Source organism: Manihot esculenta, chromosome 5 (genome assembly GCF_001659605.2).
Source record: "Manihot esculenta cultivar AM560-2 chromosome 5, M.esculenta_v8, whole genome shotgun sequence".
Taxonomy (NCBI): domain Eukaryota; kingdom Viridiplantae; phylum Streptophyta; class Magnoliopsida; order Malpighiales; family Euphorbiaceae; genus Manihot; species Manihot esculenta.
This window is the reverse complement of record NC_035165.2, coordinates 446,057-464,872: the sequence shown is the minus strand read 5'-3', so window position 1 is coordinate 464,872 and position 18,816 is coordinate 446,057. Positions and strand designations below refer to the sequence as shown.

General features: G+C 33.4%; 1 protein-coding gene, 2 long non-coding RNA genes and 1 pseudogene across 3 annotated transcripts in view; 2 read left to right on the top strand and 2 right to left on the bottom strand.

Moving 5' to 3' along the window:
* LOC122723614 overlaps nucleotides 1-18,816 on the top strand; it is a 121,635-nt pseudogene that overhangs the window by 81,578 nt on the left and 21,241 nt on the right.
* Nucleotides 2,944-4,496, bottom strand: LOC122723619. Its single transcript, XR_006350606.1, has 4 exons — nucleotides 4,362-4,496; nucleotides 4,140-4,278; nucleotides 3,409-3,480; nucleotides 2,944-3,316 (listed from the first exon to the last, which is right to left on the bottom strand). It is a non-coding gene; the product is annotated as an uncharacterized LOC122723619 (long non-coding RNA).
* The window catches only part of LOC122723620, a 57,372-nt gene continuing 44,187 nt past the window's right edge, over nucleotides 5,632-18,816 (bottom strand). Inside the window, exon 3 of the long non-coding RNA XR_006350607.1 lies at nucleotides 5,632-5,915. This is a non-coding gene — a long non-coding RNA (uncharacterized LOC122723620). The remainder of the gene's footprint in view (nucleotides 5,916-18,816) is intronic.
* On the top strand, nucleotides 7,005-11,299 carry LOC122723617. The gene is made up of 8 exons (XM_043956357.1): nucleotides 7,005-7,214; nucleotides 7,385-7,452; nucleotides 7,883-7,949; nucleotides 8,054-8,208; nucleotides 8,331-8,401; nucleotides 9,573-9,641; nucleotides 10,380-10,480; nucleotides 10,883-11,299. Exons 1-8 carry the CDS (start codon nucleotides 7,203-7,205, stop codon nucleotides 11,177-11,179), a joined length of 840 nt encoding a protein of 279 aa, XP_043812292.1. The 5' UTR covers nucleotides 7,005-7,202; the 3' UTR covers nucleotides 11,180-11,299.

The window sequence follows — 18,816 nt, the reverse complement described above, 5'->3', positions numbered from 1 at the left end:
TGCTAAGTATATAAACATCTGTGGCAAAAAAAAAGTCTATAAACATCTAATCAAACAAATCCCATCAAACAAAAGAACCCAAATAGGAAGATCCCCACTTTTCAGTATTCCATTTTTTTCTAAAATAGAGAATAAGCAAAAGAAAAAACAGCTGCTACTTCCATTCTAATATTATTTTATTTCTATATTTCCTATTGTGGATAGAGGGCTAAGTTGACAAACGTCGCCGCTTCACGGGATAACATAGGCCGCATTTAATCAGACCGTTTATATTGCACGGGATAACATAGGCCGCACTTAATGAGACCGTTTACATTGCACGATGTGCAGGTCCTAAACCCATGCTTCTCAGAGTAGATCTTATGGCTGCCATTGCACTGTGCACAAAGAACATATCTCAGCCCTCCACAAACATCACAGAGGCTATTAAATTTAATTTTAATATTGTTTCCTACAAACGGTAACCCACCAATCAGCTTACTCAACTCACCACTCTCATTCATATCCTTGATCTCCTCGGCCCCACCAACATACTTCCCTCCTAAGAAAATTGCAGGTAACCTAACTTTTTTGGACGCAGCGATCATCTGTATCTCATCGAGATATCTGGCATCCATGGACAAATCTCGCTCGTCAATTGGGACGTGAAATCCACGGAGGATTGATCTGACGGTTCTGCAATCTTCGAATGTTTTGCGGACAATGCCGAGGCTGGTAAAGTAGAGGATGATCTTGTGGTCATCCTGGTTAGGAGGTGGTGAAATTATGAATGTTTTAGAGCAGTTGCGGTGGTGGCGGTGGAGTGGGGAGGCGCGGTGGAAAATGGTGGGTCTTCTGGGGGTTTGGGGTTGGGATTTGGATCCATTTTGTTATTCTAAGAGAATGGCATTGATATCTTTGAAAGATGAGCAGGAGAAGTACCTTGGTGAAGGTGGCTCCGGCGGCTGTCTTGGGGAGGTGTGAGCCCTACTTGGTGATCTCAGCCACTCTAGCCACATTAGAGATATAGAGAGAGAGAGAATGGAAGAGACATGAGACTAGTTAGGATTACAAAGTAGGACTGAAAATCTTCGGAGGTCTTTAAAAATATTATATATTCTCAATATTAGAGATATAGAGAGAGAGAGAATGGAAGAGACATGAGACTAGTTAGGATTACAAAGTAGGACTGAAAATCTTCGGAGGTCTTTAAAAATATTATATATTCTCAATATTTATTCTAAATTTGGATTTAGTAAGAAGGAAAGTAATTATATATATAGTCATGTTTGCTTGGAAAGATTTGAAGTTATAGTAATTAATTATTTATGGGTTTTTAATATTAATATTTGTAAAAACGATGGAGCCAATTGGGAAAAAATGGCAATGCAGCACATGGTAATATTTTTAATTCCTTGGTTTCGGGGACGTTCAGAGATGAAATATTTATTCTAAATTAGGATTTAGTAAGAAGGAAAGTAATTATATATATAGTCATGTTTGCTTGGAAAGATTTGAAGTTATAGTAATTAATTATTTATGGGTTTTTAATATTAATATTTAGCCAATTGGGAAAAAATGGCAATGCAGCACATGGTAATATTTTTAATTCCTTGGTTTCGGGGACGTTCAGAGATGAAATATTTATTCTAAATTAGGATTTAGTAAGAAGGAAAGTAATTATATATATAGTCATGTTTGCTTGGAAAGATTTGAAGTTATAGTAATTAATTATTTATGGGTTTTTAATATTAATATTTGCAAAAAAAGATGGAGCCAATTGGGAAAAAATGGCAATGCAACACATTATAATATTTTTAATTTCTTGGTTTCGGGGATGTTCAGAGATATGAAATATTTATTTTGAATTTAGATTTAGCATGAAGGAAAGTAATTATATATATAGTCAAGTTTGCTTGGAAAGATTTGAAGTTATGGTAACTAATTATTTATGGGTTTTTAATAATAATATTTGCAAAAAAGATGGAGCCAATTGGGAAAAAAATGACAATGCACACATGGTAATATTTTTAATTTCTTGATTTCGGGGATGTTCAGAGATATGAAATCTTTATTCTAAATTTGGATTTAGTAAGAAGGAAAGAAATTATATATATAGTCAAGTTTGGTGGGAAAGATTTGAAGTTATGTTAATTAATTATTTATGGGTTTTTAATTTTAATATTTGCAAAAAAGATGAAGCCAATTGGGAAAAAATGGCAATGCAGTACATGGTAATATTTTTAATTCCTTGATTTCGAATATTCCTTAATTTCGGGGATGTTCAGATATATGACTAGTGGCCATTAGGGGTGCACTGAGATCTGCCAATCTCTAAATAATTTTTCTCTAATAAAGTGAAGAGCAGCTAGTTTTGAAAATCACTAATTACAATTCTTATGGAAAATCACTTGCTTAATTCTTTAATTACAATTTTTATGGAAAATCACATAATTGTTGTTTGTACATCCATCTAACAATATGAATGGATTTGTAAACCTATCCTTGCGAGCTAGTTTTGAAGCGGAGTCGCATTATAGCTTTTCTACAAGCTGGGTGCCTGCACCTCTCTAGAAGCATCTATCCAGTAATGAGGGGAAGTAGCGTACTGATGAAAAGAAACATCCAGTGACGTAGACCCAACACTGAAAAGATTCTCCAAACTCGATCAGCTAGACTTCAGTGTTTCTCCTTGGAACAAACTGATTAAACTGGAGAGACTTACATATCCAGTTGGCTCTTGCTGGTTCTGGATGCAGAGCAATGGAAGTCCTTCCAGTGCAGACCGAAAATATGAATTTATTCAATTGTCTTTCATAGGATAATAAACTTATGGGAGGTTGGGCACTTCTCATTCAAAGCTCCAGAAGAGGTGCTGGATAATAGATCTCTCTATATTCATATGCACATAAATCATCAATAAGGAACAGAGGTGGCAGATCCATCAGGTTAGCTGCTCCAATAAGACATAATATCCCTGCATTCCTGCAAAATATGCAGTATGTTGTCCAAGGCTCCTTTGCTTTTCACTTTAATGTTTGTTTTGCAAGGGTAGATACATCCAACAATTGAAATTTTAAACAATGGTGGACAGAACGGTAAGGCCTTCATCGGCTCTTAACATCTTCTGGTCTTAAATTGTGTAGAAATAAACAATTCCTCTCAAATGGTTGCGACATAGCGGGCTGGTTTAGTGAATCAGTGTGCTAAAATACGCTGATTCAAGGAGAGGAGAGGAGAGGTGAAGTTATTATTTCCAAAATCTAGCACCTCCAACTCCTTCAACTCTCCAATCCCTTCAGGAATGATGCCAGTAAAAGAATTGTTGTGCAAAATGCTGCAGCAGAACATTAAGCCATATGACCAAAGGCAAAAAAATTCTGAATCAAAGGACAAAAGGAAAATTTATGTTGCCTAGTTGATACTTACATAGACTTTATGCGAACAAGGTTTCTGAGGTCAGGTGCTAGTGTTCCTCCAAGATAAAGATCTTTCAAGTTCCTGAATATTACATATTTTTCTTTAGAATAAAATAGAGAGCTTATCAGCAAGTAGTATCACGTTTAAAATAACCATTAACTACAAAGAGAGTAACACTGATTTTCTTTTCAAATTTTACTCAATCTGAGCTGATTCCATTAAGTTCTAATCAAAATAAACGGAACTTGGAAACCAAAGCACGATTTAAGGATTCTGATTCAAGTTGCAAAGTTTACATATCACCAGGGAACCCAAAAGGTTCCCAGGCACAGCAGCACCTGATGTGATATAGTTTTGAAAAATGTTCTCACAATGCTGCAGACTGCAGCCAAAAGGGCAATCAACAGAACATGTAATCCATAGATCAAGCAGCATAAATTATAGTAATAGAGTTACTTTGATCTGATAGAGTCATCCAAAAAAGTAAACTGGAAACCAACGGATGACTTCTCAAAACTGCAAAGTAATAGCTAGAACACACTTTAAACTTGCCATCCAAAACCAAAAGGTTATGTATTTTTCATCGCTGACTCGCATGATTAGCTTCAGAAATTACAAATTTTATCAAAAAAATGCGTCTCGAGCCTCAAAACTTTTCCCTTAAATTTTCCAGTATCAGAACAGAAAAGAAAACGAAAACAAAAGGCCAAAATTTTTCAGCAGAGAGAAAAGATACATACAATTCGACAACTTTGCCATCAGAGCACTCAACTCCAAACCAATAACACGGATTAACAACTCCATCCTCATCCTTCCAATTCTTCAACGCGTCGTACGGATCACTCACTATTCTTTCTCTAAACTTCAATAACGCTAAACCTGCAAACAGACCACCAAATTTCACCAACCATTCTTCTCCACTTTCCCAACAAACAAACAGAAAACCATATGTAGCTATATACCTTCGTCGTTGAGCGACCAGCAGAAAATAAAGTTCTGTAGAGCAAAAAGAGAAGAAGAACTCTAAATCTGATGAATTTCCAGGAGCAAAAAGAGAAGAAAATAAACATCATAATCTTTATGAATATTTAAAATATTTTTCAAATTAAAAATATTATAAATAAAAATATTCTCTCCTAGCGTTATTATTTTTTAATTAAAATTTTAACGAGCGACCACATAATATTTTTATTAATTAATGACTTTTTTTCTCACATTAACAATTCATATAATAATTTTCTTATATGCTTCTACACGTTTTTATAATATATATAATAATGTAAGTTTTCCTCTCTACTCCTTTTGTAACTCGTAGTCTCGCCTTTTTCTCTTTTTTAAACCTAACTTCTTATTTTCCCTTCTCCATGAGAAACGATCTGCGTCAATTAACTATCGATAAATAAAAAAATATAGTTGTCCCTATTAATTTGACAGTCAACGGTAAAGCGGCTCATCCCGTCAAAGATCGGAATAATAAAAAACAATGATCGTTTAAGATATGTTTATATATATATAAAGAATTTAAAATTGGACTCACAGATTTAATATGGTAAGTGCATTTAAGTAAATTTGATAGAACTCTCATATTCTAGTCTCTCAATTTCTAATCCCCATTCTGAAAAAAAAAAAATAAAATTATTTACTTATTCAACTTTTTATAATAAAGCATGTTAAATTTAATTTTAAATTAATTTTTTTTATAAATTTGACTAATATGTATTTAAGTTAATAATTTTCTAATGATGTTTTCTAAAGCATATTATAGTAGCTATCCATGATTTGTTTTTTTTATGTTGAATATTCTTCAATAGGTATGGTGTATGACTGAAATACTGCATTTCCCTTTTATGTAATAGAAATTAGAAATCGCTTATGTTTGCAAAAAAACAAAGAAAAAGAGAAAAAAAAGGAGAAATAGTATCACAGGGACTTGTTAGAAAAATAATAAACAAAAATCAACAAGTAAAGATTTACAAGTTTCACAAATAATTCATAAATCATCAAACACTTGCTCCTAAGTATATAAATATCTGTGGCAAAAAAAAAGTCTATAAACATCTAATCAAACAAATCCCATCAAATAAAAGAACCCAAATAGGAAGATCCCCACTTTTCTATATTCTATTTTTTTCTAAAATAGAAAATAAGCAAAAAAAAAAAAACACCAATATTATTTTATTTCTATATTTCCTATTGTGGATAGAGGGCTAAGTTGACATACGTCGCTTCACGGGATAACATATGCCGCACTTAATCAGACCGTTTACATTGCACGGGATAACATAGGCCGCACTTAATGAGACCGTTTACATTGCACGATGTGCAGGTCCTAAACCCATGCTTCTCAGAGTAGATCTTATGGCTGCCATTGCACTGTGCACAAAGAACATATCTCAGCCCTCCACAAACATCACAGACGCTATTGGTAACCCACCAATCAGCTTACTCAACTCACCACTCTCATTCATCTCCTTGATCTCCTCGGCCCCACCAACATACTTCCCTCCTAAGAAAAACTTTTTTGGACGCAGTAGAGTGGCTGAGATCACCAAGTAGGGCTCACACCTCCCTAAGACGGCTGCCGGAGCTACCTTCACCAAGGTACTTCTCCTGCTCATCTTTCAAAGATATCAATGTCATTCTCTTAGAAGAACAAAATGGATCCAAATCCCAACCTCAACCCCCCAGAAGACCCTCCATTTTCCACCGCGCCTCCCCACTCCACTGCCACTCCACTTATGAGAGAAACATTTACAAACATCAATAAAATGTGTAATATAACTATTTTAAATTTAATTTAATTATTTATTTTTAAAGCATAAACAATGATGTGATTTAACAAATGATATAAAATGAATTTCATTGTTCATCTCTCTAAAATAATAATGAAAGGACGTTCACCAAAAACCACCCTATGCAAAATCGGTTAATATTTTTAATAATTGAACTCGTTCAAATACAATGAAAATTTATATTAAATTATTTAAATTCATTCTAAAATCAATTATTATGACTCAAACTAATACCATATTTATATAATTTTAATCAATAATTTATAAATAAAAATTTTTAATTAATAATTTTAATTTTAAAACTTAATATTTCATAAAATATTTATAATATAATTTTAAATGAAAACATATAAAAATTTATAAATATTATTATAAAATATATATTTTAATTAAATTAATTATTTATATAAATAAATTTAGATAATGATTATTCAATATGAAATTCCATCAAATTTATTCAAATCTAATTATATATTTTATTCAAATTCATTGTAATAAAATTCCATCAAATTAAATATTCGAAAATATTTTATCTATTCAAATCTCTAATTTATATCGTTTCATAAGATATTTAGCTATCAATTGTATTAAAAAAGATAAAAAATAGTTAGAAAATATATATTTTTAATTATTATGTAATTATACTTTAAGTCTTAATACATTAGGGACAAAGACAAACCCAAACGCCGTCCCACGATTAAAGTGTTGTTTTTGCATCTTCCATAAGTAACGACAAGTTTCCAAATTGGCCACCCATGCATGAGCCCCACAGAATCACGTGCATGCATCGTCTCAAACACTAATATCTTTCCTCTTCATTAATCATCACAACATACAGGCCATTTCCCCATTTCTGACTTCTCTATCTCCATTAATGGAGAGGCCGAGTTCAGGCCCGGAATTGTCACCCTCGATGGTCACGCCGACGATTGGAATGATATTGATGGATTCGAGTTCTCTCTTCTTCCTGCTCTGGACCCCGATGACGATAAAGAGTACAAGGGTGGAAAAATGACCGTTAAGGTAGGTTTCAATTAAAAACTGTGTGAATCGTAAGTCTTTATGTGATGTCCGATATGCTTAAATCAGTTAAAAATTGGAGTATTAGAGCATGATGACTTTTTGTGGATCCACTGTCAAATTTGTCTCTTACATTTTTTTCTCCTGATGAGAAACGATTGGGGTTGTTATAGGCCTTGCACGATGGTAAGGATTTGTTCTTCTTGTTGCAAGTTGATGGGGACTATGCCTACGCGAAAGGGTAAGTTTCCTTCCAAAAAGGGGAAAAAAGCTGAAAGTGAATTTATAATGTTCAGGATTTTTTGTATTTACTTCCTTTATGCGCTTGATCCATTAAACATGTCCAATATCACGTATGTAGATGGCTGTTCCAAGTCAATTGCCACCCTATCCTTCTTATAGATCAACTATAATTTGATATACATTACGACATACGTAGATTTGAGGGAAATACCTCTTATGCTTGTGTTATCACTTAAGACTGTTGCCCATTCTGCTTTGTGGTCGAAGTTTTGATTTTATCATGATAACATCAAACACTTGGCTGTACTTGGCATAACATATTTTTGGGATAATCAGGGAAATGCACGTTTAGTTATGATTAGATTGCTGGTGCTTTAACTTATCAGAGAGAAGAATTTTATTCGATTGAAACCTTTTCTTCTCTGCAGCAATAACAATAAATGCCCATCTGTGGCCCTCATGTTTCCAATCGGTGACCACGCCACCTACCACAATGTAAGTGGCTCAACTGGTTGTTGTGCTTTTGCTGTCAGTATTTGCAAATTAGTTTTCATTTTCATGGTCTTTTCGATTATGTGAAAACATTTGTGTGTTTTTAGATGGGTGGTTGTAAGGAAGGAACTAATTCTTGCACCAGTAAAACTTGCAAAGGCCACGAAGTAGACATGATGCATTTCTCAATTGGAAATGCTATTCCTGGACGGCTCTATGGTGGGAATCTGATAGACAACAGAGATGGAAATGGTGGTGACAGGTGATAAAATATTCACTTCTTGACTATTAAAAAATTGGAGCAGGATGTTTCTATTGGTGGATGCTTGTATAATCAGCTCAGTGGATATTTATGTGTTATCTTGTCATTCTCTTTTTGAACAGGTTTGGCCATTTGGTCGATCTATATGCATGGAATCCACACTGTAGATACATTGATGGAATTGGTCCTTCAGGTATCTTTTGCATTTAGTTATCCTTTTTTCTAATGGGAAATAAAACATGCTTATAAATGATGGGACTTCATATAAGAAGACAAACAAAGTGGGATAAGGCACTAAAGAAAGTGACAATATGCACCTGGCAGTTGGCATAGAAACTAGAAATCATGACGTGCTCTTAAAAAGTCAAGCTTGCCTTTTCTGATATTGTCTATTTCACACTTTTTAGATATTGGAATTCTTTATAAAGATCTTGATATATTAGTCAGTTCATCCTTAATATTAAATATTCCCAGAGGATAGCTTGAATTGTGCTTAATCCATATTTGCATGTTTTACTTTTATTTCTTGATTTTATTAATTAACTTGTCTTCCCTTTGGTTTGATATTATAGTTTGTAGCAAAGTTCTCTCATACTCACTTTTACCTTTACCCATGCCTTTTTTAAACGAATGAAAGATAAAATGCTAGTCTGAGTGTGAGCTTGAGCTCATCCTGAAAATTCAGGCTGACTGTGGGCTTCTCTTCAGTCCATCTTGGTTACAGCCTTACCTAGGAAGAATTACTAGTCTAAACTGCAGAAATATGGTGGATTCCTTTCTAAAGTGGGCAAAATAACTGGAATTTTTTCATGCTAAGGAATCTAAAGTTTATCTGACCAAAGAAGAAATGAGATCTTTAAATTATAATTTTTCCATTTTTCTTTCTTAAAGCTCTATCAATGAAGCTTCAGAATTGTTTAGGTGTCTTTAAAGTCTAAAGTCAAAAGTAAGCATGTTCTTTTCTATGTGAAGGGAACCTCGGCTCATTGTTAAGCTTGCCTTTTTATCACTAGATATGAAAAGCACCTATCCGAAGAAGAAAATAAAGAACCAAAAGGGAAAAAAAAAGTAATTTTTTTTTTTGGGGTGGTTCTCCTTTGACCTTGACAGGATCTGGAGGAGCTTTGCACACTAGGAGCACTATTGTTAAAAAAAAAAACAAAATCCTTTTGTGCATGAAATTTACTTATTTCTTAGGATTGAGCTTATTATAAAATGACTTCTACTTTCCTTGTAATCACATCAAGTTAATTTCTTTTACTTCTTCCTCTCCTCATTTATGCCTCTAGTTATTTTTAGTAAATCTCTATTGTAATAAGTAAATGATCATCAAACTATTAAAGGTTGATAATTTTCCATGTCAGGAAATGATTCTAGTGCACAGAATAATTGGAAGGGGGCATGGTGGCACACTATCTTTACTGATCACTCAGGTAACTCTCTCTGTCTCTCTCTCTCTCAATCTATTTGTCTGTTTGTCTGTCCATTTAATCTATCTATTTATTGGCTATTTCTCAGGGAACTTAGAAATTATATTCATTGAACAATTTGGAATTTTATGTTTTTATTATTTAGGGATTTATTGTTTTATTTAGAATTGATTTAGATTTTTTAATCCCAATTAGATCAAACAAACTCTATACATAAATATAGGTTTTATAGTATTTATTAGTTTTATTACCATAATTACTATTGATAATTAGGTAAAGTTTGTTTGAGAATTTAGTTTCTCTTAGGCCTCTTCTCTTTCTGTTCTATAACAATTTGGTATTAAAGCATTGAACCCACCCTTCTACTGTAGCTTGGTCACAATGGCAACTGTAAACAAATTTTGTTGTACCATTGAGAAGAATGACCTGCATGAAAGAGCCAATAGAAAGCACAATAACTCTGTGTCCAAACTCCAAAGTGCAGTGTTTGGAAATTGATTCTATAAAGCAAACAAACATATGGATTTACTTACAAATATTGACTTTGAGACATTGAACTTCTACTTTGGTTTCTGTATCATATCATTTATGCTCAGTCTGTTTTTATATTTTTTACTTGTGCTTTCAAGTGAACTATTGTCTACCTTTATTCACATTCTTTTTCTTTCTTTTTTTTTTTTTTTTAAATAAAATTTGCATCTTTCTTCTAAATGACTTGACCTTTTAATATTTAACTAACAGGTTTTGTAGAGGAAGACAGTCCTTATGGTTCTGATGGTCAAAAAGGCACTTATTTATTTGAATTCTCTAGGCCTTTAAGAACCATGGATCGTCTCCAGCAGGTTAGTAACTCTATTACGATTTTATCTGACAAATATGTAGTGGTATTATCTTTTAGAATTGCTTGCACCGACTATTGCTCATTGTGTTGCTCAAGGAAAGTGGGTTATAACCTTGAACTATAACCAGCAGAAGCCAGCAGATCATGTTGATTCCTATTTATTATTGCACGATGTTTTATTTATGAGATGCTCAGAGGATCTCTAAAATTTGGTTGCTACACCTTGCTGCAATCATGATTGAACTTTCTTGCTCCATGTTGCGTTAGTCATTTGCTGGGCTACTACTCTAACTGAAGTGCATATATTGTCAAGACATATGTTGTGCGATAACTTTATAGTTAGAAGTATTACCTTGCAGCAGTAATAGAGCTTGAATGACTTGTTTTGTCAAAATTTCTGCAGGATGCTCAATTTACAATTAGTGGATCTAGCAAGATGGCTGTTGCATTCTGGTATCCTGTTGATGGGAATCCATGGCATGGATCTGGTCATTTTTCTATCAACTGTGATTGGATACCCTTAGATATCTCTCCTGGCAGTTCAATGCTATCACCAGGCGGCTCAGGAGATGTGGGCGGTGCCATAGCCCTTCTATTTTCAGTAGTGTCTTTATGCATCTCTGTTTTTGTGGGATATAGAGTCGCTAGACCTAAGGGTATCCCTTTTACACCCGTTGGGACAACCATGGAGAACCTTTAGAAGAGCAGTATGGGTGTGAAACTGTACTACAAGGTGAGAGTTGTACTTCTCAGTTTTGTACTTTGGTCACTACCACATCACTACATTTTATATTGCAAGTTAATTGTTAGTTTATTCACACATACTTTTGTAATTAAGTTTTATCACTTTGTCATTCATGGTTGATGGCTTGATGCTGCATGTGCATTGCTTAAAGAGCATTTGTGACATACCAGTCCATTTTCTTTATGAAGAGTCGGACGATGAGTAAATGAATAATGCCAATAGATTGTCCCAAAATGTGGCGTAATAATAGACTCCTTCCTGTTGAGGAATGAATTGAACACCATCCCAATTCCCAACCCAATAAGTGAAGTCAGACTATAAGCTACCACTTTCAAATGGGTATTGTAAAATATCACCGTGTTTACGGTTTGGAGAAAATGTACAAGGGAATGTTCAACAGGAGAATTATTCTCGAAATTTTACCCTGAAACTGTAGCTATCCTAGGTGTTTTTTATATTTTTTTGATAAAAAAAAGAATTAAGTCGGAATAGAGTACACGGTGTAATTTTTACTATAAGGCAAATTTTACTATAAGGTAAATTCAAATGTTCTGAAACAATCTGGCTAGATCAAGACGTGTAAACCTCTGATTCGGACTCCATTAATTATCATAAATTAGGGTTTATTATTTCGTTTTGGACTAGCAGCATGTGTGACCGAAAAGAGTATCACCTAACATTAATTCAATCATTTTCCGAGAAGAGTATCACCTAGTATTAACTCAATTATTTTTTATTGAGGCCTCTTATAATATAACTTCCGATCTCATTTTGCATTTTGTATAAGAAGTTTTACAGACTACCAACCGAAAAGAGTTTCACCTGATATTAACTCAATTATTTTTATTTAGGTAATTTTCGATTTCATTTTGTATTTTGTATAAAAAATTTTTTTTTAAAAAAAAATTAAGTCGGAATAGAGTACACGGTGTAATTTTGACTATAAGGCAAATTCAAATGTTCTGAAATAATCTGACTAGATCAGGACACGTGTAAGCCTCTGATTCGAACTCCATTAATGATCATAAATCAAGGTTTATTATTTCATTTCGGACTAGCAGCATGTGTGACTGAAAAGAGTATCACTTAGGATTAACTCAATCATTTTCCGAAAAGAGTATCGCCTAAATTAACTCAATCATTTTTTATTAAGACCTCTTATAATATAATCTCTAATCTCATTTTGCATTTTGTATAAGAAGTTTTACAAACTACCGGCCGAAAAGAGTTTCACTTGATATTAAGTCAATTATTTTTATTTCGGTAACTTTCGATTTCATTTTGCATTTTGTATAAAAAAATTTTAAATATACATGTTACAATAACCTTAATGTAGCATGTGTCTTAAGATGATATGATCTTAATCGGATGATATGATCTTAATCAATTAAATATCAAGTCAATTGCACGATATTAATTATTTACTTTTTAACTTATAAAAATATAATCATTCCTGTAAAAGAATATTTTATGACAGAAATATATTTATCCCATCACTCTCAAGAAAAGGATTATCTTCTTTTATCTTCTTACAACTCTTAAACTTCGTAATATACAATCCAACGCTGTTACTATCCCCATTTTGCTACCTCAAGCATTCCTCTTGGAAGTTATTTTACATTTATTTCTTGTACTTTTGGATCATATGCTTGCATGAATATTTACTTTTGCAGTAATTTTTTAAATGTCATGGTCATACAAGTTTATTTTTTATTTTTAAATTGTTATACGAATTTTTTTTTAAAAAAAAATATAAATATCATTATTTTTTTAGCACATCAAACCTACATCAAAAAACATCATTCGTAATTAACTATCTGCATACAAATATTTTTAAAAATCAAAATAAATGAAATATCACTAAGTATAAACCACATAGTAAGACCAACGTATCACATAATTATTTTAGATAGCCTATAATCAATCATATTAGATAATCGTGTAATCTGGTTCGATCAATATAGTTGAATAAAAAAGAGTTCTGCAGTCATAATAACTCATTAAATTCAGATCAGTCATATTTTGAATAAGTATAATTTTTTTTCTATTTTTAAAAAATTAAGTAAGAAGTTAGATACAAATAGAGTAAGAATTCTAATTTTATATAAACTCTATAATTAATTTAAAATAATAATACATCATACAATTATAGATAATATTATATTATTGCAAAATACAAATAATATTGTTTCCCAGATTTAAACATTAAGTTTACTATTTTAGTTAATAATTTATTTTAATACTTAATAATATTCATCAAATTATCTAATATTTTAAACTCAATATCAATTTATATTTATCATTCAATAATTTATACCAATCTCTTGATTATAGCTTGCTTTCTTCTGTCATAAACATATATATGTGCACTTTCAGATGCATGCCGCTATGCTTGTGAACAAATTTACGAAATTACTATTGTTAATCTTTAAATCACCTCTGAAATTGAACATTTGTGGGATAATGAGGTGCTATGTTGGTTTTACTTTATTTATTTTTCAAGTTTCAAGTGGAATTAAAATAATTATAAATTTATTTAATCAGTTGGGACATATTTCTGTTTTTGTTCCAGTTGAGGGCCAACTTGAACCCTTTGAAGGTGCAGTGTATGGCCTGAGTCATCTCGTGGAAACTGATTAATTACCCACACTCGCCTTCCCTAAGCGGCTAAACGAGTTAAGCACGGTCAAGGGAAATCTTAACTTCCTGCGCTTTGAGATCAGGATACTAAACGCACCAAAATATTTATGAGTTATTTGATATTTGACTCAATAAAAATTCGATCGAAATCAATTCATTTTTTAAATGAGTCGAGCTCAAATTCAATTTTGAAACTCATTATTTAAACGAATCGAATTTGAATTAAATAGCATTCGACTCGTTAAAACTTGCGAACTAGCATATTTTCATATTCCTAAGCAAACTCGCGAATTGACTCATTAAATAGGTTCGCGAGCAAACTCATTAAATAAACTTGTGAACTAGTTCGTCAAGTAAGCTCATGAACAAACTTATTAAATAAGTTTAAGAACAAGTACATTAACAAACAATTAATTAAACTCATAAACAAGTTGATATATTATTTCATATTTAGTATCTATTACATATAATTAATTAAACTCATAAACAAGTTGATATATTATTTCATATTTAGTATCTATTACATATTGTTTCATATGAAGAATAAATTTATTATTTGATATATTAAAATTATTCATTATATAGTTATAATATTAATTTAATTTTTTATTATAAAATTAAAAATAAATTGTAAATAAAATAAAATGAAAACTTTAATTAAATGAAAATTTTAATTTTTGATAACTAAAATGATACTAATTATAAAAATATATTAATAATGATTAATTAGGTAGATAAATTAATGTGTGATAAATAGTGAGATCCGGTGAGGTGTTTAAATGAGGATACCTAAGTAGAGGTCTGATTCGCTAAGTTGATCATCATTCTGCGATCGATCCGTTAGATCCCTCTATGCTTGTCTTTAAGGAATAGGACCTATAAGATGAAGAAGACGACCAGAGGACCACTAAGGAAGTTTTCGATGGAGACCTTTCGACGCTCAAATCAGATCTGAAAACTTCATGGAGTTAAAGGAAGTAAAACAAAGAAGAGAAGAGAAGAGAATGGTGGTTTTGGATTCTCCCTGTGTGACTGTGAGAGATAGAGATAGGTCCATTTTCATAGGAGGAGATATTCTTTTTTCAGGTTAGTTCGGTACATAAATACTTTTGAATAAAGTTGATGCCCCTAGTGCCATGTCCCTTTCTGATAGAGCAAGGATGCTTTTGTGCAGGTGTGTCAGGCAGTACATTAATGATGTACTATAGGGCACTAAATGCGAAGATGGCCGGTTCATACCCTCCACATGCGCGTTTATGATCCCTGTGTTGAACCAAGAAGGCGATCAGCTCATAGGAGGTCGGCATCTTTACCCTGACTTCATCAGGTCGTGTCGAACTCATCTGACCAACATAGAAATGAGTTCCTTCCGGTTACTGAGGTCAGCCACGTCGGCATTCAAAGTCTTGTTATAGTACGGGCTTTTGAAAAAGTCGGTCTGTCCATCCTCTCCGGTCTTTGAGGAGGTTGATCTGTCTGTTTCGAGCTTGGGTAATATCAGGAGTGTTGCTCGTCTGATTCATTATACTCAATAGGTCAGACTTTTAACTGCCTGATCCGATTAGATAGAAAGGTTTTCGATTCACGTATACACGTGTCATGATACATTATCAGTTTATCATTTCGCTTCTCTGACGGTTATTTATGATCGTCGAAGAAGAGAACCCGTCCTGCTAATTTGACATCATCTGTTCATTTGGTTGACGCTTATGAATTTCGAAGGGAAGTGCGATTGATGAAATTGGTCAACTTAACATAGACCAAACCGAGAGAGTAAATTTTATATCTTGATAATCATCCCTTCGGGAGATCTGATTTTGGTGGTCTTTTTCATGGAAAGTCTAACCTTGGTAGTTTTTTCTTTTGAAAGGTCTGACTTGGTTGCTCTGCCCTTCTAACATTGTCTTTCCGACCTGACCTTAATGATATGTCCTTTTGGGTCTTCTTCTGAGCATTTTACTCTGAGGTGTATTTTGGCCTTTAAGCCCTAGGTCTTTTAATAAGCGTTTCAGTTGATTGGTTTTACGAACATTTTAGCTCTTTGCTAGGCTCTCTAGTCCTAAACGTTCGTCAAAACTCTTTGATTTTCTATATCATTCCGGACTCTTTAACCCTGATTATTTTTACGAGTATTTTAGCTCTTTAGCCTTGATTTTTCGCCCGACTCTAGTTAGCTCTTCATAACTTCTAGACATTTTTGCCCTCAAGCACTTTTTGGGAAATTTTCGTCCTTATTCGCTTTCCGAGCTATTTTCCCTCAAGTTTCTTTCGAGCATTTTTCTGCTCCTTCGGGCTATCAGCCCTTAAGCATTTTGGGGCTCAAAGCCCTGATTATTCATTCCGAGTTCCTTATTCTTTGTGTTCTTTATCTAAACCCTTTTGCTCTTTTGGGCTCTTAACCCTAACTCCTTTCTTTGAGCCTTTCACTCTTTTACGTCTCCTGGGTACTCAGTCCTAAGTACGCTTATAGGCTTTTTTTTCCCTTAGTCTGCTTGTGAGCATTTTTATTTTTTGCATATTTCGTGCTCCTATCCTTGATTTTTCTATTCGAGCTCTTCTTGCTTTTGTTGCATTCCGGACTCATCTAGCCCTAGACCATAGTCCGAACACTTTTGCTCTATGTTTTCTTGTGGGCTTTTAGACTGAGTCTTCATCCGAGCAGTTTAGGTTTTTGTCCTTCTGGGCTCTTTAGCCCTCACTCGTTATCCAAGCGCTTTTACTTTGTCATCTTCTAGGCTCTCTGCCCTTAAGCACTTTCCAGGCCATTTGCCCTCAAGTATCTCCCGAGCGTTTTTGCTCTTTGTTGAGCTCTTTAGTCCTAATTATTCATCCGAGCTTTTTGACTTTTTGCATTCTTCGGGCTATCTGCCCTTAAGCACTTTTTAGACTATTTGCTCTTAAGCGATTTTCGAGCATTTTTGCTGTTTCGAGCTATCTATCTTTAAGCACTTTCAAGCACTTTTGCTCTTAATCGTCCAAGCTCTTTAGCACGCTGGTCTGCTTTCGAACTTTTTTTTTCTTAACTTGGCCTTTTGGTGCTAGATTCAATTTTTGAGACTGGTCATCTACCTTATTGGGCTTTAGTGCTGTAAATGAGCCAAGCTATTCGTGAGCTACTCGAAACTCGACTCGATAAAAGCTCGACCGAGTTCGGCTCGTTTTTTAAACGAGCCAAGCTCGAGCTCAATTTTGAGGCTCGTCACTTAAACGAGCTGAGCTTGAGCTCCATAGTATTCGGCTAGTTAAGGCTCGCGAGCTGGCTCATTTTTAGGCTCGCGAGCAGGCTCGTTGAGAAGGCTCGTTGAGAAGGCTTGCGAGCAGGCTCGTTGAGAAGGCTCGCGAGCAGGCTCGTTGAGAATGCTCGCGAGCAGGATCGTTGAGAAGGCTCACGAGTAGGCTCGTTAAATAGGCTCGTGAGTAATATTGTTTAAATAAATTGGTGAATCAATTCGTTAAATAAATTTATGAACAAGTTCATATATTATTAAAAAAATAAAAAGAACTATAAAGTTATAAAATTTAAACTATTATAAATACTTGAAAATTATAGTATTGAAAATTACAAATAATTAAGATTAATTATTATAATTAATATTCTTTAAAATTAAATTATAAAAATCTTTTGTATATAATTCTTATAATAAGATTCCATAAAATTAATGTATAATCACAAATAATTAATATTAATTATTATAATAAGTATTCTTTAAAATTATAGTACTACATGATAAATTGAATTGTAAAAATTATATACATTTTAAAATTAAAGTATAATTATAAAAAATTTTTTGTATATAATTAAGTATACAATATAAAGGATGATAATAATTATCAAAGTATATTAATAATAATTAATTAAGGTTATATGGATGTTGAAGTTGAAATTCAAGTTAACTAATTGAACAAGCATGAAGATGATTATGAAGATAATTAAATTATATTAGCTTGTTTCAACTGTTGGAAGTTGGAATCAACTTTATTCGTTTGATATTAAACTTTGTGTGTAATCTAATTTTATTATGTTGTTGAATTTATATTTATTTGTGTTATTTTAGTTATAAATTGTGTTACGTAATTTTTTTTATGTACACTCTCTTTTTTTATATTATTTAAATTAATGATGATTAAAAACTGATTAAAGTGTAATTATTAATTCGAGCTCGAGCCTGAACTTGAGCTCAAACCAAACTTTTTAATTTTGAGCTCGGTCTCGAGCTTTTTTAACGAGTTTCTTAATCGAGCTTTCCGAGTTCGAGCTCGAGTTTTATTAACGAGCTTCTTAATCGAGCTTTTCGAGTTCGAGCTCGAATTAGGCTCGTTATTAAATCGAACGAGCCTTTCACGAGTCGAACTCGAATCGAGCTCGATTATAATATTTAATTCTCGAGCCGAACTCGAATCAAATATTAGAGCTCGAGTCGAGCTCGAGCTTCCAAACTTTTTTAATAAACGAGCTTGAGCTTTACAAAGCTCGGCTCGGCTCGGCTCGATTACACCCCTATTGGGCTTCTTTGTTTCCTCAACTCGGCTTTTCTTGGCCTATAGGCTTGCTAGGGTGGGCCTTCAACATTATCTCTGTCTTCTCAATTGGTTTTGTGATGCCAACGGCCTTATTTTCGAGAGTAACCACCTATTTCATTGAGGTTTCCTTTTTCCAACCGATTTTGTGGTACCGACAGTCTTATTTCTAAAATCGGTCACCCACCTCATTGGGGTCTTCATCTCCTTAACCGATTTTGTAGTGCTGGCTTTCTTATTTTTGAGACTGATCACCTATCTCATTGGGGTATTCATCTCCTCAATCGATTTTGTAGTGTCGGCGGTCTTATTTCTGAGACCGGTTACCTACCTCATTGAAGTCTTCATCTTTCTAACCTGTTTTGTGGTGTCGACAATCTTATTTCGGAAATTGATCACCCACCTTATTGGGGACTTCATCTCCTCAATCGGTT